Raw genomic sequence first — 23,212 nt, 5'->3', positions numbered from 1 at the left:
AGCAAGAAATAAGAAAAATTCAATGATGATCTCAAGGTCAGGTAAAGAAACCGGGTAAAGAAAACAGGTAGGGGATGGAGGACGAGGTAAAGAAGGCATCGGAGAGAGGAAACCAAGACAGACTAATAGAGAAAAGAAAAACACAGAGGAACAGAAAGCAGTATAGTAAACAAAATGATTTTCACATACAGAGACAAGTCCTCAATAAAGGCGAAACGCGGGACTTCCCTGGTGGTCTAGTGGTTAAGAATCTGCCTTCCAATGCAGGAGACACGGGTTCAATCCCTCGTCAGGGAACTAAGATCCCACATGCCGCAGGGCAACTGAGCCCGCACACAGCAACTACTGAGCCCGCAAGCCACAACTACAGAGCCCATGCACTCTGAAGCCTGCGCGCCACACTAGAGAGAAGCCCACACTGCAACGAAGAGCCTGCATGGAAGATCCCACATGCCACAACTAAGACCCAATATAGCCAAAAATTAAAAAAAATTAATTTGAAAAAAAATAATGTGTGCCATTAATTACCAAAAAAAAAAAAAAAAAAAGCAAAATGCATCAGAATGGAATGCAGGAGACCTGAAGAGAGGCAGGAGAGGAACAGTGGGGCAGGGAGCTGGAGAAAAGGAAGGGAAAGCAGAGATCTATCTGTTACCACTCTTCCTAAAAAAATACAGAAAACTGGAATTTTAAAAAATGGGTAAACATCACCAGAACTTAGCAATGAAAAAAATCTTTTAATATCTACTAAAGTTTTCAAAGGCTAGGAATACTTGAAAACTGCTTTGTTTCTCCACCACAGGAAAAAACTCTCACTTCCTGCTGTACAGTGGGGTGCCGGACTTTCTCAATTATAAAATTTACTTACTATTATTTCCTTATCTCTCTACCCTGTATGTTTTTTAGATAAATAATAATATTTAACATTTCATAAGTAGTTACTATATGCCACATACTATTCTGAATGCCTTCCATGGATCAACTCATTTAATCTTCATGACATGCCTATGAAATAGGCGGTATCATCATCAACAACATCATCTCCGAGAAGGAAACACAGATACAGAGAGGTTACCTGTTCAATATCACACAGCTAATCTTTTTTTAATTAAAATGAAAAAAATTCTACTCAGAGCATTCTGCTTAATTTAGCTAATTAAAGTTTGACTAAATCGGGGTAAAAGCAATACAGAATGGGAAACAACATAAAAAGCTTTACAAAGAAATGAGCTGTGAAATTCAACTGCATTTCTGTACCTGCATTTAAATTAAAAAGCAGGACTAGGGGCTTCCCTGGTGGCACAGTGGCTAAGAATCCACCTGTCAATGCAGGGGACATGGGTTCGAGCCCTGGTCTGGGAAGATCCCACATGCCGCGGGGCAACTAAGCCCGTGTGCCATGACTACTGAAGCCCGCATGCCTAGAGCCCGTGCTCTGCAACAAGAGAAGCTACCACAATGAGAAGCCCGTGCACTGCAATGAAGACCCAACTCAGCCAAAAAAAAAAAAAAAGAAAAAGAAAAAAAAAGCAGGACTAGAATTTCAGAAGTCATTTAGACTATCTGAAAAGATTAGGATAACTTTCCAGAAACATACCTACGTTCACTTACTTTCCTGAAAATTAAGTGCATAACGTTTTGTACTTATAAAAGCTAATATATGCTTATTTTAGGAAATACAGAAAAGCATAAACAGGAAGAAAACAATCCTATCTGAAACATTCAGTGATAAGAGCATGATGCTTCCTTTCAGTTTGATTTCTACACAAAGTTTAAAAAAAATGTTAGTTATACAGGAATCCTACTTTGTATCTGCTTTTTACTATAAATGTTAAAATATAAACACTTTACCATCTTTTAACAAACTCTTCAACTCTTTTTAAAATGGCTACATACTAGTCTGTTGGGGAGACACATAAACATTCACTGAACATTCTTATTATTGGACATTTAGGTTTCTGCTGCCTCCACTTTATTCACAAATTTCCAAAGACAACAGCTTAAATACTTTATTTGTTAAAATAAAGAGATATTGCTGAAGACTTACAATCAGAATGGCCTTTATAAACCCTAATCAGAAGACTGTTCAATTTAACCTAATTGCCTGACCTGATAAAAAGGTAACAGAAGAACCGCCCTACCTCATACATATCACATATCTTGGTCCTCTCAAACATCTGTGCTTGTCTGCCTGGACTATTCGATGTCAAGCAGCAACTGCCTGCCCTTATGAAACAGACATTCTCTCTGAATTTAATCTTAAAAACAATTTATCCTTAGCCCAGACTTATTTCCCATGGTTGGCAGTAAGGGGCAGTCATAGTAACTGTATCTTGCTTTCCATGGATTAACAATAGCACTCTATTGTGGGATGCTAGCAAAGTTCCTCAGATCACATTAGCACAAAGACAGCAGCATATCAAACTCCAGAAATGCCATGAGTGAGATTAAAGCCTTGCATATTAATCCTTGTTTATGCCCAAGCTAAAGCCATCTGTATACCTTTGACCATCTAGACCAAAAGAGGAGCAGGATCCTAGAAGTACAGCTGTACTTAGCTTTACTTACCAAAGGCACTGAAAAGCTGGTAAAGGTCACTGGTTTTCCATTCTTTGGGGAATGTCACATGGAGGACATGATCACGTTTAGGCTGCACTACAAGACAAATTTTTGATGAAAGGTTGATAGCTGAAAAGTGGACAACAGACCAGTGGTTCTTTGAGGAAACTAAGCCCTGGCTAACTTGGGGAATCGTTATGAATGCCTCATGACTACCAAATGACCCCTGAAAGCATTCTTGGGATTGACTGGAAGGACACTGCCATCTGAGCTTAGTAGGCCTTATGCTCTGATACTTTACAGAACCCACAACAATTTGAACCCTAGCAATTCTATGCAGAAACATCTTTGCTCATAAAGTTCCTGGGAAAATTATTTAAAGAAAAAAAGAAAAAGACTGCTCTGTTCAAGAAGTTTCACTAAACAATTAACTTTCTCCTTTTAATCTAGTTGTCCATATGTTTATTTAGTTAAAATAATAATAATAATAATAATAATAATAATAATAATAATAATGCAGTGTCCAAGTTAAATGGACTGTGTTTGAGCAGAGGCAGTCTTGAGTCACAATCTTGTTTTCTAATCCCAGACCCACCACTTAACTGTGCAACTCTAAGCAAGAGACCTAACCACTACAGCCACTCATGGTTATAAATTGGGGATGATGATATTCAGCTCGTAGAATTGCTGTGAGAATGACAGATTTAAACGTAAGTCTAATATAGAGTGCAACACAGTATGTCCTCAAACTATTATTACAATGATTATTATCATCAAGTACAAAGTGTAGTTCACCCATTTCTCTATGCCTATTGGCATATATTAAGGCAAATAAACCAGGCTAGGAAAACAGCAATGGAAAAGAAAAATCAGAAGAAGAAGCAACCACCTCCCAAATAGACTGGCTTTCTGAGGTTTTCAATGAAAAAAAAAAAAAAAATCCACCCACTAAACTTAAATATATACATACTCAAATAATTGAAAAATAGAAAATGTACTGTTATTGACATGGTTAGCACATCTTAAAATCTATCACATATATACTTATAAAAATTATGAATTTAGAGTTCTGAGTGAAAACGAAGTAATGATGAGAAGACATATTTTTTTTAAATTCAACTCATGTATAAACTGGAAAATGTAAGTAAAGAGATGAGTTAATCAAGGCCCAAGGGTAACATTAACTTAAGCATACTATTCATATCAACCACAAAATCACTGGCTATTTTTAAGTGAATAAAGCTCTTTCTTCAGTAATACTTTTCCTGTTATCCCTTCCAGACCACACACTTAAATATGCAGATGCAACGAGAAAATAAAAATTCACTTACAGTCTGGTCCTTCCAAGTTCAGATAGGGGATATCCATGACTCTCATGAGAAATAGCCTACCAAAAGAAAAGAAAAACGGATAATGGACTAACTTCTATTAAAAAAAGACTGATATAGGCATGTTTATTTAGCTAAAAAAAAAAAGATATAGGCATCTATTAAATTCTTTTGTAGAAGCTTCTTAGTTATATTACCCTATTTCTAAAATCATTTTAAAGGGTCTTAAGATTCACTTCACATTTTTCTCTAGGGCTAAATATTTATCACAAATAGAAGAAAAAAACTGGTACCCCCAACACCTACAACAGCTCCTGGCTCTCGGGAGCTACTCAATAAGTATTAGTTAAATGAAAAAAATTTGTAATCGAAGAGTCAAAGAGCTGCCTTGTTGGTCCAGAGAAACAGAGAGAAAACAAGTACTACAGACTGCTAACCACCTTAACCTCCTATGAACAACTGTCCCCACAACTGTAAAGGTAACCCTTATGGACTGGTGTTTTGTGAGCTAAGAATGTGTCACTGATGTCTTTTTTTTTTTTTTTAACTGAATGCAGTCATTGGATGAATACTAATCTTACTGGGTGAACTGCACCGTCTTAAATAAGTGACCGTCTCAAAAGCTCATGTCATTACTGCCATTTAAAACATATTAAGAGCGCAAAGCAAAATAATCCTTGCTTAAAAAAAAAAACCTATCACACGGATATAAACCATAGCAATCATTTATGTATACTTCCAAAATGGATACAAAGGCACTTTTACAAGAGTACTTCTAAGTTACAGCTCTCTGTAATGCCATTCGATTTGCTTTTATTTGCATGATTATGGACAAGATATCAGGCATTCTGCTGTTTGTAAGATGATTTTAATGAGCTTTATTCAGATAACATATTGTGCATTTCTGGTAGTGACCGCATTATACAGCAAATTAAAAAGGCAATCCAAGTGCCCAACAAGCAATTAGTTTGGCTTCACTGACCCACAATTAAGTCACATTATTACCAGGCATTCAAAAGCCAGGCAGGGCATGATCTAGTTTACAAATGGAACCATCAGCATGAATACCACTGTTCGGTTAATGCCAGAAAAAACGAAGTCCTGGTACTCTGTGGTTTGAGAACTTGTTGCCTAGCCTACAATTTAATAAACCAAATCCTATGGCTAAGAAACCAAATTTATTTTTAGTTCACTAATTTAGTCTCAAGTATACTATTCTGGTTCTGGTAGCTGGTTTACCCAATTTAATGAATACTGCCTGCAATGCCAGAAGACAATGAGACATATAAAGCACCCAGCACACAGTAGGTTCCCCTCGAAAGTAACTGTTATTACTACTGACAACCAGAACCTGAAAAGTTAGTCCTGGGTTATAAGGATCAATATTTTTATGCTTCACATAATTTTCAATTCTCCATCTAGTAAATTTAGAGATGGCTCCCAGCTTTAAAAACCACATCAAGAAAACTTTCAGTAAAAGTTAAAGGAACATATAAAAGTCAAGCACCATAAAAACAATTTAAAATGTGTACCCAAATTTCAACAGAAGAATAAAAGCTGAATCAACAAGATGTTCACTGCTATACTGTCAAATGCACCAATAATCAAAATCAACCTCCAGGTTCAATTTATGTGGGGGTTGGTAAATTACAGTTCATCAATTCAACAGAATATTAAACGATCAAAATTAACTTCAAGATAATTTTCAAAAACTTCAAAACATCAATAACTTGTGGTACAATTTTAATTTTTAAAAAAGCATGAAATTTTATACTATTTTGACAGCTTTGTAAAACACTGATGTCATTAAACCAAAAATAAAAACTACTCCCCACCACCCCGCCCCCCAAAAAAGCCAATCGTTTTGGGAAACTTTGTTTTTAAAAATTCCTTTTAGTACTATTTTTTAAACTTAAAAAAGAAAATAGAGGGACTTCCCTGGTGGCACAGTGGTTAAGAGTCTGCCTGCCGGGCCTCCCTGGTGGCGCAGTGGTTGAGAGTCCGCCTGCCGATGCAGGGGATACGGGTTCGTGCCCCGGTCTGGGAGGATCCCATATGCCGCGGAGCGGCTGGGCCCGTGAGCCATGGCCGCTGGGCCTGCGCATCCGGAGCCTGTGCTCCGCAACGGGAGAGGCCACAACAGTGAGAGGCCCGCATACCGCAAAAAGAAAAAAAAAAAAAAAAAAAAAAAAAAAAAGAGTCTGCCTGCCAATGCAGGGGACATGGGTTCGATCCCTGGCCCGGGAAGATCCCACACGCTGCAGAGCAACTAAGCCCATGCACCTCAACTACTGAGCCTGCGCTCTAGAGACCGCAAGCCACAACTACTGAGCCCGCGTGCCTAGAACCTGTGCTCCGCAACAAAAGAAGCCACCGCAAGGAGAAGCCCACGCACCGCAACGAAGAATAGCCCCCGCTCGCCACAGCTAGAGAAAAGCCCGCGCGCAGCAACGAAGAGCCAGCGCAGCCAAAAAAAAGAAAAGAAAATAGAATAAGCAACAAGGTTCTACTGTATAGCACAGGGAACTATACTCAATATCCTGTGATAAACCGTAATGGAAAAGAAAATGAAAAAGAATGTATGTATGTATAACCGAGTCACTCTGTTGTACAGCAGTAATTAACACACTGTAATTCAACTATACTTCAATGAAAAATAAATTTAAAAAAAAAAAGAAAGAAAAAATAGAGGCTACCAGAACCAAGAGGTCCAGGGGAAATAACCAGAGATGTTCTTAGAGAAGTCCAATTGAAAATGCTAGTAGAATCAATCTTGTGTACCCTATGCACTACTTCACCTGCTGTGGGGGAGACAAATACAAAGTGAAATCACAAGGTTGAGTCTGCAATTGCTTTATTTCTTTTTAAAATATTGTTTTCCTCCTAAGATCATGTGGCCTCAACAAGTTTAGAAAACCTACTGTCCCATAAATACAAACAAGGATGACAGTTAAAAAGCAGACTTTCCCAATTCTCTCACCATGCAAATATTTTAAAAAGAATTTTTTTAAGATATCTTTTGTCAAGCATTACACTGGCTCTTTGTTCTCTAATATTTCATCTGGATTTTAAGTATCATTTCTGCTTAAACTAAGTAAAAATTTATTCTCAGTGAAAACACTCAAGAAGATTTTTTTAAGTTAGTTAATCCTACACTATCTTGTTTGCTTACTCAATACTTTAACTAAATAGAAACCCCTTTCAAATTTCAATTGAATTATATTAATAGCCCTTCTCACTCATTCCCTACGCCTCCACCTTCATGCCTGGGCTTTAGAGAGAAGTGAATCGCCCCAAACCCTGGAAGAACATGAAAACCAATTCTGTGTGTGACTTGGCAGACTGCACCCCATACAATTGGGAAACCAATTCTAAAACTGTAGCTGAGCGTCTGTGGAACAGAACCAAAGTAAATGCGCCAGGGCCTCCCTGCCCCCTTAGGTCAGACGGTTTGCAAGCCACTGCTCTGGTAGCACCCCTGCCCTCTTGAGGGAAAATTAAAACATTTCATTGCATGCATGCCTCATACAAACTGGCTGTCAAAAGGCCTACACTGACTCCCTAGAGTGATTTGATAAAATACCTCATGTGTAGATCATCTGACTGGACAGTTTTCATTTTAACATATAAAGAAATGCACTAGGCAAGCAGAAATGCTGATAAACACATGAAAGGATGTTCCTTCCCTGTGATTGTATTGAAGAACAGTCTCTTTCAAGAGGCCTTTCATCTGCAGATATCAAAAACACATTCGCGGGCCTCCCTGGTGGCGCAGTGGTTGAGAGTCCGCCTGCCGATGCAGGGGATACGGGTTCGTGCCCCGGTCTGGGAGGATCCCATATGCCGCGGAGCGGCTGGGCCCGTGAGCCATGGCCGCTGGGCCTGCGCGTCCGGAGCCTGTGCTCCGCAACGGGGGAGGCCACAACAGTGAGAGGCCCGCATACCACAAAAAAAAAAAAAAAAAAACACATTCGGACCACGGCTTGCATGAAACGTTATTTCTGTTTCAGTGATGATTCAAGACGGCTGTAATTTGGTAAAGACACTCAAGGCTGTGTGGGGCCCTTGCCATGTTCCTGCAAGTTTCCTTGTGAAACATTATTTTAGCACTTATTCTCCAAAGGACTGACATGAACTCTGTCAAAGACTAAAATTAAAATCCCCATTTGATACAAGGGCCAATTTTACACCAGGATTCTATCCTGGTAAACTACATGACTCAAGTTCATATTCTAGATGCTATGACACAAATTTTACTCTTTTTGGCATTTGTCAGTTTTTTAATGTTCTATGATAACACTGGTAATGCTGTTTATCTCGGCTTTCAAAGATGTCTAGAAAGATCCAAGGGTAGAACACAGCATACTCAGGGTCATTCCCTCAGCAGGCTGGGTGAATTCAGCTCAGCCTCTTTAATAGGCTACACAGAATAGGCTGTGTACAATGGCTTTATGTCCCAAACAGCTACCCACCTCTGCTGCCCATATGCTGCATGGCACTCATGAAAAGCCATCTGCTAACATTCTTTTCTGACCAGGGCGATATGACACTGTGACCTAGACTGTGTAAGAAGGCCCGTAGTCACAGAAGAATTTCATTTCAGACATAAAGCTCTTTAGGAGCCTAGAACCTTGAGCACTTATCAAAATGTGCTTCCCTAGTCCCCAGATCGGCATCTGGACAGATATGTAAATTCCTAGGCCCCACCTACGCCCTACTGACTCAGAATCTGGGAACTGAAATCACTGGGTTCACAGAAAAAGAGTACGTTCAAGGCTGTGTCAATTGCCATTCATGATGATTCATTGGTCAGCTGGATAATAATGACTTGTGTCAACTTGTCCAAAAAAGTATTAGTCTTAATGATTTGTTTACAGTAAATCATTTTGGATTAGAAAAACACAAAACGATTACAACAAACACCAAGGACTACCTCAAAATCCAGGAAGCAATAACATAAGGCTTCCACCACTCCCAGAAACCAGGAGCTGAACTGTGGCATGCAACTAGGTTCTCTGCAAGAGATAAATTGGGGAAAATTATTGCTGACAGCTGTTTTTCTCATTTTTAAGAAGAAAGTAAAAAAAAAGATTACTTAAACTACCTTCTTGGCAACTCACTGGCGAAAGTCCAGCCCTTTCTGTGACTTGGCCACAAATCAGCACCTCCAGCGTCACAAACTTTAACCACTAAAGCAGCACCTAAGGCTGCCAACGTTGGAAGGAGGAACACTCACATACATACAAAGAATCAGATGTCTCCAAGCTTATCAAAATTCTCCGACCTTACCAACAAGTTTCAGAGCCAGATTCTGGCAACCACAAAACACACTGAGCAGCTCAAAAGAAGTACACTAAGATCAAACGTTATTCTTTGATGACACAATGGCTTGCCTTGGACTATGGCTTATCTGAACCATTCCCTAGTTGTCCAATGAATAAAAAAGGATTGCAAAACAGTGCCAGTATTAACCCATTTTATGCAGCTGTGCTCAAGAAAGCAAAAAGGGCAAAGGTGATATTCAACAATGCACACAGGGGTACTTCCCTGGCGGTCCAGTGGTTAAGACTCCTTGCTTCCACTGCAGGGGGTGCAGATTTGATCCCGGGAACTAAGATCTTGCATGCCGTGGGGCATAAATAAATAAATAAATAAATAAATACAGTGCTATGGAAAAGAAATGGCTGGATACATCCTTTGGGAAAAAAATGCACACAGGAAGTCCTGAAGGTCAATCAGGAATACTTTGCACGTAGGCTCAATCCTCGGGGAATCAAAAAGATCATTACAGCTTGTTAAAATTCTGCATGACCGAGTCTATGTGTAAAGCCAATAATTCTATTCAGAAATGAAATAAAATATTTAATTTTGCTCCTGCAGCAGCATGCTTTCCAATGCTGTCAACTGATGGCAGAGAAAGACAGTGAATCAGTGAGGTGCACTGAGGGCCACTTTAAGAAGCAACTGGCAGAAAAACCAGTAATGCCCAGGGCGGTGCAGTGGACGTGCATCTGACAAAAGGCCCAACACAAAGGTTAGGTTATAAGTGGACAATGATATATCCACCTGACAAACCACCGAAGGCCAGTGACATGATGCTGCTAACCACTAGTTTTACTGTCTTCTGTAAAATCCTTTACTGTATTTTTTTAAGTTACAAAATTATACAAATAGTACAACTCAATAAATGAAATAGAGATAGAAAACACACTAGTAGGAAATAACACTAAAATGACAGCTTTTTTTTTTTTTTTTCTTTTTGGCTGGTGGAATTACGAGTGGGTAATTTGTGTTTCAGTCAGGAAAAATATATATTACTTTTTTAAAGGATAAAGTCCCTGACTAAAATAACAGTATTTTTTATGGCACTTTCAGCCTCATTTGATGCTCTGGTGTCTGGAGGACAGGTAGGCATCAGTCCTGTCATACAAGGAATGAGGAAGCAGGTTTTCCCAAGTCCAGTGGCTCACCCTTGGCCATCATGGGAGCAGAGACAGACTCAGACCCAAAGCTTCCCACTACAAGCCCTACACTAAAGGCTCTTGCCTTCTCTCTGCTGGGTACCTACTCCCATCGGGCTTTAACCTGAGCTACTTCCAAAGCCTCCATGTGAAACAGTGAGCCTGCTGTCCATGGGGTTTTTTGGTAATCCTTTAAGATCTGATTAAATTATAGCTTTGTGTGATGGGGCAGAGTCCAGATACAAGAAATGATGTTGCTGTCTGAGAAGAGCTCTGGGTACACTGAGGAAGGCAACTAGGATGACCGAGCAGAGAAGAGAGCCATATAGGCACAGGTCAAAAGGACAGCCTTCCCATGTTTGCAGTGCAGAAAGAGCTGCTATCTGGGCTACCTGGGCATCGGGCCTTCCAGTCACACCTGCCCTCACACACCATGATCACCATCAGGAAAGCCAGTGCATCAGCACATCTCAGGGTTGAGCGAGACACTGAGGCATCTGAATGCTTATTTTACGTAGGTCAGATTTGTACACATACACACAGGCCTGAATGATCTAGAAGGATGTCTGATGTTACGGCATGTCTTCATAAAGGAGAACAGTGTTTATTCTGGTGTCTTGCCTGAGCAAAAGGAAAATCCTCCAGCCTCCAAGCTTCTCATTCTTCCATCTAGAAACTCAGTATTTCAATAAATGAGTAAAAATTTGCATTTGCTCATCTGCTTTCATCAAGACTACACTTCTCTTCCTAAAAAGCTTTACCTCAAAAAAAAAAAAGAGATTTCCAAGTAAAACTGCACTCCTTTTATACCATTGAAGACTGGAATACAGAAATGTCGAGTAAAATCTAATCTCAGCACAATTTAAGCGGTGAATTAATTTGTACCTCACCCCAAGTCCCAAGCCTTCCAAAAGAAAATTGAAACCTTTAACGACTGCCAGCTCTACGGTACTTGCAAATGGTCTTGGTATTTCCTTCAGGGCACAGCAGTAAAAGCACTTCATAAGAACCTTGTATGCAAGGGCTCATCATTATACATATTTATGCGCTATAAAAAACTGATTTTATCATACAGGGTAGGAAGCATGCAGACATCTCTCACAAAATAAGCTCATTTGTTTTGCTCACTAAAGCTCTCGTGTAAAACAAGAGGGCAATCGCTGGCTACAGGAGCGTTACTGGGGCACCAGCTATTTCCATTTCACGCGGGGGGTGGGGCGCATGCAATTTCCATCTTGATGTTTTGACAAATACAACATTACCCGACATTTGTCCCGAAGCCAACTTATGTCCCTTCTCAAGCAGAGAAATAACGCAAGCAACAAGGAGGGGGGAAAGAAAGGAAAGAAGAAAGAAAGAAAGAAAACCAGCAGCTCATGTAAACAGTCTCCATCAAATGAACCATATCAAAGTACATCAAATAAAAGTGTTAAACTAAACCTTGTACAAAGGCAACGTCCGCAGGGCCTGTAAAACAGCAGATTGTAAAATGTCAGAGGAAACCAGTCCCCCACAATCCAAGGGTCAAAGTCAATGTCTTTTAGAATCACTGCTCAAGCCAAACACAGAAAGAAATCTTTCAAAGATACTAGCATTATCTCTTAAGAAAATGTGCCACTAACCATAGAACTATGTCTTTTAGAGACTGTTGCTGTGGAGGAAGAATCCATTCCCAGCTGCGGACAGACCTGGGTTATCCCTGACTGCGGTTTCTGGGGCCCTCAGCAGATGGCCTCAGCTCTCAAATGGGGACACTATTACCTACCCACTCAGGGCTGCTGTCAGAAATTACAGTTAATGTGGGTGAAATCCTCTGAACTGTGGAAGATGTTCATTGGAGAAGATATTTGTTAGCTAGTCTAAATTTCTTAGAGTACAGCTAACCTTTTTTAAAAAAATATTTATTTATTCATTTATTTGGTTGCACCAGGTCTTGGTTGCGGCAGTCAGGCTCCTTTGTTGCAGCTCCCTGGCTCCTTAGTTGCGGCGTGTGAACTCTTAGTTGTGGCATGCATGTGGGATCTAGTTCCCTGACCAGAGATTGAACCCAGGCCCCCAGCATTGGGAGCGTGGAGTCTTACCCACTGCACCAGCAGGAAGTCCCTCACTGCTAACCCTTGAATTGTATAAATTAACTGTTAAATAGTCTTGGAAATAACTATTACCTACTTGTTCATAGCCAGGGCCAAAGCAAGGCAAGGAATACCTAAGAATGCTGACTTCACTAATGTCTATTCAGTGGGCCTCCAAAAAGATATATCCACATTCTAATTCCCAGAACCTGTGAACACTGCCTCATTTGGACAAAGGATCTTAGCAGATGTAACTAGAAATTAGGTTAAGGACCTTAAGATGAGGACATATCCTGAACTATCCAAGTGGACCCTAAACGCCATCACAACTGTCCTTATAAGAGAAAGGTAGAGGGAGACAGGACACACAAAGAGGGGGAGGCAATGGGACAATGGAGGCAGAGATTGGAGTGATGCGGCCGCAAGCCAAGGAGGGCCAGCAGTCACCAGATGCTAGAGAGACAGAGCCTCTGGAAGGAGCACAGCCGTACCTATACCTTGATTTCAAACTTCTGGCCTCCAGAACTGTGAAAGAATAAATTCTGTTGTTTTAAGGCACCTACCAAGCTTGCAGTGATTTTTTACAGGAATCATAGGAAACTAATATGATATCCTGCCATGGAGGAGGCAAGCTGTTTAAACAAATATCCAGGGATTGATTTTTTTAACCTCAACAAATTATTTGTTTATCGTTACGATAAACAAGTTATTAAGCCAGAGGGATGTGTACTTTAAAGCAACCAGAGCAAATACAAGGCTAGAATGGGCCCACATGTGGACAGCTCCTGGGGGCCCACAGGGCTGGCATGCCAAGTAGAGGTATGTGGAGTGGGTGCCCTTTAAGGTTTCTCTAAAAAGTAGCCTTTTAACAAAGCCACGGTAGCAGCTTGCCTAATAAATCTTTTGGCAAACAAGACTGCAAGGCAGAAATTAGATAAGGCAAAATCAGCTTGAGGCAAGCACCCCCTTCCCTGGAGAAGTCAACAACTAGTTTGGAAACACGCACTAAGTTCCCAGTCTTGAAAAGCCCCACACTAAAGGCTTCAGGATATTATAATGTGCCCCTAGACTTGCCTTGTCTTTCACCTTTATGAAAATCAGTGCACTAACTTTCAGGGCAATCAAACCAAGCCAATCCTTGGAGATTCTTTCCATCCTAGTAATTTGGGAAACCCAAAGTAAAATGAACATGAGTTGGGGCAAAATAAAGGACTTTGGTTAAGGGATATGAGGATAAAATACACCCTGTGTACCAGGGAAAAATACATTCGGTAAACTAGGGTGCAACTGGTTTCAAGTCTTCCAGAATCTGGGAGGCTGCTCTAAGCGTTCGTTAACAGTGTGATTTTTACTCTTCATGGCACCTGACTCCAAAATTTGCACAATTTGGAAGAGGTTGAGAATGGACTCCGCTTCTATTAAAAGGCTTACTCCCTAGACTCTTAATAATTAAGAAGCAGCATCCAGGGACTTCCCTGGTGGCTCAGTAGTTAAGAATCCTCCTGCAGGGGCTTCCCTGGTGGCGCAGTGGTTGAGAGTCCGCCTGCCGATGCAGGGGACACGGGTTCATGCCCCAGTCCGGGAGGATCCCACATGCCGCGGAGCGGCTAGGCCCGTGAGCCATGGCCACTGGGCCTGCGTGTCCGGAGCCTGTGCTCCGCAATGGGAGAGGCCACAGCAGTGAGAGGCCCACGTAATGCAAAAAAAAAAAAAAAAGAATCCTCCTGCCAATGCAGAGGACACGGGTTCGATCCCTGGTCCAGGAAGATCCCACATGCTGCGGAGCAACTAAGCCCATGAGCCACTACTGAGCATGCATTCTAGAGCCCGTGAGCCACAACTACTGAGCCCACGTGCCACAACTACTGAAGCCCACATTCCTAGAGCCCGTGTTCCACAACAAGAGAAGCCACCGCAATGAGAAGCCGGCGCACTGAAACGAAGAGTAGGCCCCACTCGCCGCAACTTGAGAAAGCCCGCGTGCAGCAATGAAGACCCAACACGGCCAAAAATAGTAACTAGATAGATAGATAGGTAGTCAGATAGAAGCAATGGGATAATATTTTTTTTTTTAAAAAGAAGCAGCGTCCACAACAGTTCTAACTGGTTTAGGATGAGTGATGAGCTACGTACCCTATCCCTGGTTCAAGACCCATTTTTGGTAGAACCGAGGGGACAGAGGACATTGCTCCTGTACTCAAGCACCATTAACATAAAATTAAAGGACAGCTAACACCGAGTTCTTGGGAAAGCCAGCCCATCGGAAAGGAAGGGTCCCATAATCGGCACTGCTATTATTCGCCTCCATTCTGCCTCCCCTGACCTCCTCGCTCTGGCATGACCGGGGGTTCCTGGGGAAAAGGATGTGCTCAACACAAATGCTCCTGGTGGCAGAGGAATGGAGAAGGTGTCTGCTTCACTCTGCTGCTCACCAGTCACACAGCCTCACCAGCATCCTGAGGCTCAGTGCACATGAGTGCGACCAACACAGAGATGTATTCTCTTCTCATTCACGATCCAACCTCGCTGCAAGACCTTTTTAAGTAAGATATGAAAACAGTTATGAAGTGCTTTCTTAAGAGGACTTCTAGGTTGCTGTTCTCTATAAAAAAGGATTTTATTGACACCACACACTTCTGCCCCTTTCCTCCTGTCAACACAGAGAGACTGTCACCCAAGGATCTGAGGTAAGTCCATACAGCCTGTTTTGTTTATCTACCACTGTCCCCAGTACCGGGAAAAACGAGATTCACCTTATCTTCTTGGAAGTTCACTGTGGTGACAGTCACAGCCGCACTCAGCACAACCCCTCCATGCTATGTGCTATGCCAGCAGCCTGACCGAAGGGACTCTGCAGCCTCAGGGTGGCCCCCCAAGGTGGATGTTTACTACCCCCACTTCACAGAAGCAGACCCGGCTTCAGAAGGTGGCGTAATGAGAACCCAGGCGGCCCCCGCTGAGGCCCCTGCTGCCTTGCCTGAGAGCAAACCTTACGGAGGGTGTGGCACCACTCCCCAAAACAGCAACACAAATAGAAAAGAAAACTCCTCCAGGTGTTTGCAAAATAGCAATCGTTTTAATAGATTAAGATCTCACTGAAGCAATGAGTTGCTCAAAAAGAAACAGCTCACAAAAGGACAAATTTATAGAGACAGAAAAGTAGATGAGAGGTTTACCTAGGGCTTAGGGGAACGGGGAATGGGGAGCTATTGCCTGATGGTTATGGAGTTTGTTTGGGGTGAGGAAAAAGTTCTGGAAATAGATAGTGGTGATGGTTGCACAGCACTGTGCATGTAATTAATGCCACTGAATTGTACACTTAAAAATGGTTAAAATGGCAAATTGTATGTTACATATATTTTACCGTAATTTTAGAAAATGCATAATGTCATGTACCCAAAACCACTGAATTGTACACTTTAAATGGGTGAATTGTATGGTATGTGAATTTATATCCCAATAAAGCTGTTTAAAAAAATAAAAAAGAAAGAGCTTTCAAAGGGTCACTTATAAATGTTATTTCTTTACTTTCCTCTCCCAGTAAAAATCTACAACTGAAAATGCTACCCAGCCCAAAGACTGAGATATGACCATATGCCTCGGGGGGAAATAACAAGCAAAAAAGATGCGCATGCACATCTTCTCCCTGAGCACCATTCAGTTACGAGCATGCTTTTTCCTCCCCTCCTCCCTTTTCTGATAAAGGCTCATAATTGAATACAAAGCCCTTCTTATAGGGGGTGTACAGTACTAAAGGTACGATTATATGGTATTTTCTATAAAAACAAAAAGCTCCAAGCACTTGGTCAAACAAGCAGGTCTTCAAAGTATGAACGTCCCCACAGCAGTGACAAGCTGACTGAGGCCCGTGACATGCCAGGCACCGTGCATTTTACATACATTTTCCCATGTCACCCTGACGGCACACCTATCAAATGGGTACCAATGCTCTCAACTCCAGATGAGGAAGTTGAGGCACGGGGAGGGTAACTTGCCCAAGGGAGCCCAGGTGTAAGGAGTGGGGCTGGGATTCAAATCCAGGTACCTAACCCCAGAGACCACAACTGCTCTCTACTACATGATACCCTGAAGTGAAGCAGTTCTACTGTAGAAATTAATCAAATGATTTTAACATGTGAAATGCAAATAGAAACCAATTATGTGGTGCACTGTGACACTCACAGCTAGGCTTCCCAACAACACAAACTGTGTTGTAACTCTTGCTTATGTTGGGAAACTGGAAGTCTCATGGGGCGAATTACTGTAACACTTAAAACAATAGACTTTATTGATAACCAGGCTGAACAGGATTTCAGTAAAGACACATTTGCTCCATCACCCAGGATGCTAAAACCCGACGGCAACTGCTGGGAACCAGGACAGATTAGCCTTGCCCTCTTGTTGCTCAAGTACCTTCTGCTCCTCTGTATGAGGAGGGGCAGGCAGGACAGGAGAAGGTGAGGTGAGGGCCTCCCTGCAGGGGGTCGGGCACCACTCTCGTGGGAGACAAGCAGGGTCTACACTTCGGGACACACGGGTCACCTGGCGAAGGGGAGCTGCTGGTAAGTGAGGCAAATAAGCACGGGCCTGTCCAGTATCAGTGAAAGAAAGGAGGTTCAGCGCAGATCTTAAGTATTTCGTTTTCCTACAGTCCTTCAGGTTAAAATCTCCCTGATGTTAAATACGAAGCACATGCGTATTGTAAGAGAAAACCTGCTGCTGGAACATGATTGTTTTCCACGGAGGAAAAGGGAGAAAGTATCGGTGTGCTTTATTTCAGGTGCCGCAATGATTCCTCTCACTCTACACCTACCACTGTTTTAGATACCTATACAACCCTCCATAAATTGCTGTTTTCATTTGAATAACAAAACTCTTTAAAATGCTCCATATCAAAGCAATCTTGCTCCCATTATGTACCAATCTGACATATTTCATCATCATCTGATTTTTCATAAGCAAACACTAAAAGGTGAGTACAGGAAAAGCGGACACTTCACATTTGCTCCAGTTTTATATCTGCATGGTAACAAATTTTCTTCTCTATCATGAAACTAAAACCATAAAATACATTCTGCTACCACATCTATTGTTTTGAATCTCCCAGTGTGTTAAATTCTCTTGCATTTCAAGAAAGGAAAATAATATATGCTAGCCACCTACTAAGTTCTAGGAACTACCAAAATCCTTTTGCATCTCATGTGATCTTTATAACTTCCATGGGAAGGGAATAGTTCCACCCCTGTTTTTACAGAGGAGGAAACAAATTGTCTTACGGCTTGTCTCCTCACCTACAGCTTAGATAGAACATATAGCCATGTCATCCCAGGAAGACCCAGATTTCTACAGGACTCCTGTTCAAATTCAAAACACTTGTGTCAAGCACCAGGCAGCCATCCTGTACAGTAAAGTGCAGGCAGTTCTTCCTTTTTAACTCCACTACGTAGAAATTAGCCAGAATAAGATACGTGCTCATTTCCTTCCTCCTTCTAAGAACTGAGGTAAATAGAAAACAACCTTCCCCCAAAACCCTTCAGAAAAGGTTATCTACAGAAGAGTTCAAGGTGTCTTGCAGAAACAGATGGCCGTTAATAAAATGTTAAGGCAAAAGTCTGATTTTGTGCTTTCTGTGGTGCAATAAAAAGTAAAAGCAGAGAGTATTTTTAGCTCCTTCCAGACTAAAAAGATTTCACCAAAGGCTCTTCTCTAAGTCTGGTTTTCCATGCATTGATGAAAACTGACCAAAGTCATAAAAGAAGGTAAACCACTTCCTGAGCAGAGAGCCCATGACATAAAGGAAGAACACAGTGCACACAGCCCGTCATTAGCAGTGGTCTCACCCTGATTTCCGTCGCTCAGCAATCTTAGGACTTTCATTTTGAGTCCAAAAAGGAAGGGAGAAATACGGGAGGTGCCAAGGCCATGAAAGAGACAAATGGTACCATGTGAAGTCCTGCTGGGAGGTTCTCTTGGACAAACAGGGCTCAGAAAGCACCCTGTACTGCACTCAGTCTGCATTCTGCTCAAGCACCAACTGTCTCGGGATCTTCTCAATAGTTGACTCAGTAAAGCTTCCCCAGAAAGCACACCTAACACAGCCAGATGCTAATTTAGAATAATGCAGAAATAGGTGGAGTTTATCTCCCCTCAAGGTCTACTTTTTAAACTTAAATCTGGTGAGAGCAGAACAAAATATTATTTGCATGTGTAATTGTCTCATGTCCATCCAAATTTATATTAGGGCTATGCATGTTTGGTTAAGCTTACATTGAGGAAAGGCTGGTGCCAAAACAAATAAACCCTCAGAAAAATTTACAGATTTTTCTAAAACCAACCACTTGAGATAATGTTGACGGCAATTGCTGGATGTTTTTCTACAAGGGCAATCTTGAAGAAAAGTAACAAAATCAAGGTTTAATGTCATAAATGAAACCTGCATTTAAGTAAGAATGAGGTCAATATTAACACAAAAAGAGATGTCAAAAGAAGCAACTGCTTTTCCCACTTTCTAAATGGGTTAAGAATGGATGGCTGACTATGGAGAACAGTATGGAGGTTCCTTAAAAAACTAAAAATAGGGCTTCCCTGGTGGCGCAGTGGTTGAGAGTCCGCCTGCCGATGCAGGGGACACGGGTTCGTGCCCCGGTCCGGGAAGATCCCACATGCCGCGGAGTGGCTGGGCCCGTGAGCCGTGGCCGCTGAGCATGCGCGTCTGGAGCCTGTACTCCGCAACGGGAGAGGCCACAACAGTGAGAGGCCCGCGTACCGCAAAAAAAAAGAAAAACTAAAAATAGAACTACAGTATGACCCAGCAATCCCACTAATGGGCATATACCCAGAGAAAACCATAATTCAAAAAGAGTCATGTACCACAATGTTCACTGCAGCATTATTTACAACAGCCAGGACATGGAAGCAATCTAAGCGTCCATCTACAGATGAATGGATAAAGAAGATGTGGCACATATATACAATGGAATATTACTCAGCCATAAAAAGAAACGAAACTGAGTTATTTGTAGTGGGGTGGATGGACCTAGAGTCTGTCATACAGAGTGAAGTAAGTCAGAAAGAGAAAAACAAATACTGTATGCTAACCCATATATATGGAATCTAAAAAAAAAAAATGGTTCTGAAGAACCTAGGGGCAGGACAGGAATAAAGACGCAGATGTAGAGAATGGACTTGAGGACACGGAGAGGGGGAAGGGTAAGTAAGCTGGGACGAAGTGAGAGAGTGGCATGGACATATATACACTACCAAATGTAAAACAGATAGCTAGTGGGAAGCAGCTGCATAGCACAGGGAGATCAGCTCGGTGCTTTGTGACCACCTAGAAGGGTGGGATAGGGAGGATGGGAGGGAGGTGCAACAGGGAGGGAATATAGGGATATATGTATGCATATAGCTGATTCACTTTGTTATACAGCAGAAACTAACACACACTGTAAAGCAATTATACTCCAATAAAGATGTTAAAAAAAAAAAAAAGAATGGATAGCTGTATTTGACCAAGCTATTCCAACATAGAATAAAAACAGTCCTTATTTTGCACTTCAAATCCTGCTGGAATTTTTTTCCCCTTCGAAGATGAAGATTCTTCCTTTACAGATGGGGAAAAATAGAGCAAAAAAATCAAAGTGGCCAAGAATTTTCAGGGCAATATCACAGGAGGATTCCTCAATCCTCAACTATTTTTGATATGCATCTAGGTTTCAGCAAAAAATAGTCTGAATAGACACAAGTCCCAATTTAAAGTGAAGTTATGTGTTTACTGCCCAGTTCTTCTGAGTAATATCTTTGCACATAATGAACAATAATAAATTGATCTAGAAATATATAAAGTCTTATTTAAACTTTTAAATCAAAGCCTATTTTGACTACTCTTCATTTTGGTCACACAGATGACTGATAAAACTAGAGACAGCCTCTATCTAACCCCGTTTGTATCCATCACTTGATTTTATTAGAAGCTGATTTTAGTGGAGAAGCAGGATTGTTGTTTTAAATATTTAAACACGAGTAAACATCTCCCAGTTGGAAAATATTGTTAAACAACAAACTTAACATCAAAAACACAAAAATGCAGGACTTCCCTGGTTGGTCCAGTGGTTAAGAATCCGCCTTCCAATGCAGGGGACACGGTTCGATCCCCAGTCAGGGAACTAAGATCCCACATGCCACGGGGCAACTAAGCCCACATGCTGCAACTACTGAGCATGTGAGCCACAACTAGAGAGCCCGCGTGCCACAGCTACAGAGCCCATGCGCTCTGGAGCCCATGCCACGACTAGAGAGGAGCCCGTGCACCGCAACGAAGAGCCCACGCGCCACAACGAAAGATCCCGCATGCCACAACGAAGATCCGATGCAGCCAAAAATAAAATAAATAAATATTAAAAAAACAAACATAAAAATGCAAGGAAAGGCCACGATCCAAACAATATTTAGTGTCACCTGCAGATTCCATAGTCAATGACATAACTGTCTTTCCTAAGATATACAAAGATAAACACTACCCCCAAAATTAGAATTAAGAGCTAAGAAAAACCTATTTTGAGCTGGATAGACAGCTAGAACTCAACTGTTAGCAGAACTAATTTCCCATGAAGAAAAATTCAACTTAATTTTCAATATACACTACACTGTTACCCAGTCCTCTTTGAAAGATGTTTTGAAAAGTCAAACACATTTACCTCTGAACTTCCACAGAAAAGAAAAACGAAGATTAAAAAAGTCAGAAGCCACAGTATGATAAAATTCACTAACTCAGACTACACAAATTCCAAGCCTATAGGAATCCAGATGGCTGGAATTAACATCTGTCTCTGCAGCATGTCACCTACAAACAAGCACTGTGATACTGGTATTTATACAGACTCTGAAGGAGACAGCATTCTTACTCGGTGCAGCACTGATGGAAATGTAAAGTGCTGCATTATAATGTAAGGAAATGATGTAACCAACCCAACGCTGAAACAGTTCTTTCTCTCAGTGGTAGTAGTGATCGATGTGGGCTGCCCTGTTCTGTCTGGCTTGCCCTGAATCTCCTAGAACCAACCCCTTGAAGAGAGCTGGGGTAAAGATGAAGGTTTAGGGCTCTGGCACGGAGCCAAACTGTGGCCGGCCTGAGGATCACATCCATAACTTTAGCCTCAACTGTGCCAAGAAAGCACAAACCACACTTTGAAGTACCTATCTGAGATTCTTTGGAAATGCTCTGAACTTAGACGTTTCCCTGAATCACATGCCTTCCTCCAACAATGAAGGTATCCGAGAAAGCTTTTACTTCATTGGATCCATTCAGATGAGGGCTCGGGATGCAATGATAATCAAAACTTCTCCATAGATTATCTTAAAAGCCATCTGTGTAACCAACATCATCTTAGAAAGAACATTATTTAATCAGATAATAATGCAAGCATAAATAATAATCTCACACAGAAAGCTTGTTAGGGGTAAGTTAGGTCTGACTGTGTACACAGACACATACACACAGTCTCCCTTGTGAGTCACTTAAATTCCAAAACCACCAGTTCTTTGTCTTGGAAGAGATGTGCTACCTTCGATAATGTTTTCTTTCTTTTATTTAGCCAATGTATTTAATAAATTATTTTTGAAAAGGTCAATTTCTATTTTTCAAAAAACATCTGAGTCACCAGAGATGAAAAATATCTTATCTAAAAATGCCCTAGACCTCCCAATCACCCCTAATAGACATCCCAGATACTAGGCTCTTCCACAGTGAGAGAATGCTGGGGGACTGCGGCCCTGATTACTTACTTGTTAAAAAAAGGTTCGATGAGTTTTGATCTGGCAGACACATGAATCTTTGGAGGACTAAGGAAAGAACCTAATGAAAAAAAGCAGAATATTACATACAGTCAAGTAGACAAAGCCTGAAAAATATCTTTAAATCAATGGTATGGTTCAGCAAGGGTAAAAGGTACTTATCCAGGCCAAGTACACCACAGGGGAGCAGTGATGGTTCTCCCCGTGTACTCTCCATCCCCCGCCCTAACATCCTCCCCCTCCTCCCACTCCAACCTCAAAACCCTCCCACTTCTCACTGGGTGAGTGGATCCCAGGGAAAGGGCACACAGGGAAGATCCACTCTGGACCATGGTGTGTCTAACAGAAACATGTATAGTGAGTACCTAGGTAGTTTGCCATGGAGATGAAACATAGTCCTGTGATATAAGCATCATAGCCTGCCTCGTGGAGCTGTTCAGAAGCTGTGTCATAACTTGGAAAACCTTCTGCACTTTCTAAAGAGGAAAAAAGAAAAAAAAAAACAACAGTTTTCCCAAGATCATCACAAATCATGACGACTGCTAAGTGCACTGCCCTGCCAAATCCAAATGGCATTAGTCTGTGCTGCAGAAACATCCTAAATAGGCAGAAAGAAAGCTATCTATTTCTTAATTCTCTCCACACAAGACCTTGAGATAACAGTCACTGAAAACAAGGGCTTTGGTCTAGACTAGAGAAATGCCTCGGTTACATTATCAAAGACTCAGCCACAGGCCTCTCAACTGCACGCAGGTGGGTGCTATTTACAATCATGCATAACTCGCTCTGTGACAATGATTCCTCTTCTGATTGGGACGCAACAGGTATTTCAGAGTAATGACTACCAGCACGGCCTCTGGCGTCCCACTGTCTGAGTTTGAATCTTTGCTCCACCACTTATTTGCTATGTGATCTTGGACAGATCACTCCCCCTCTGGGCCTCCATCAAAGCTCCCTCGTTAGGCTTTTGTGAGGATCAAATGAGCTAATATAAGTAAAG

At 41.5% G+C, this 23,212-nt stretch overlaps 1 protein-coding gene across 1 annotated transcript in view; it reads right to left on the bottom strand.

The window, feature by feature from the left end:
• Positions 1–23,212, bottom strand: part of PARN (poly(A)-specific ribonuclease) — a 161,031-nt gene that overhangs the window by 101,748 nt on the left and 36,071 nt on the right. Inside the window, exons 17-20 of the mRNA XM_082643472.1 lie at positions 22,578–22,688; positions 22,204–22,273; positions 3,891–3,946; positions 2,569–2,655 (exon numbers count right to left, since the gene is read on the bottom strand). Of these exons, the coding sequence (XP_082499598.1) occupies positions 2,569–2,655; positions 3,891–3,946; positions 22,204–22,273; positions 22,578–22,688 (324 nt within the window). The remainder of the gene's footprint in view (positions 1–2,568; positions 2,656–3,890; positions 3,947–22,203; positions 22,274–22,577; positions 22,689–23,212) is intronic.

The sequence above is a fragment of the Mesoplodon mirus genome (genome assembly GCF_964341445.2).
Source record: "Mesoplodon mirus genome assembly, chromosome: 15".
Lineage (NCBI taxonomy): Eukaryota > Metazoa > Chordata > Mammalia > Artiodactyla > Ziphiidae > Mesoplodon > Mesoplodon mirus.
Note: the sequence above shows the minus strand (reverse complement) of the source record. Positions and strands in the feature narration are given on the sequence as shown.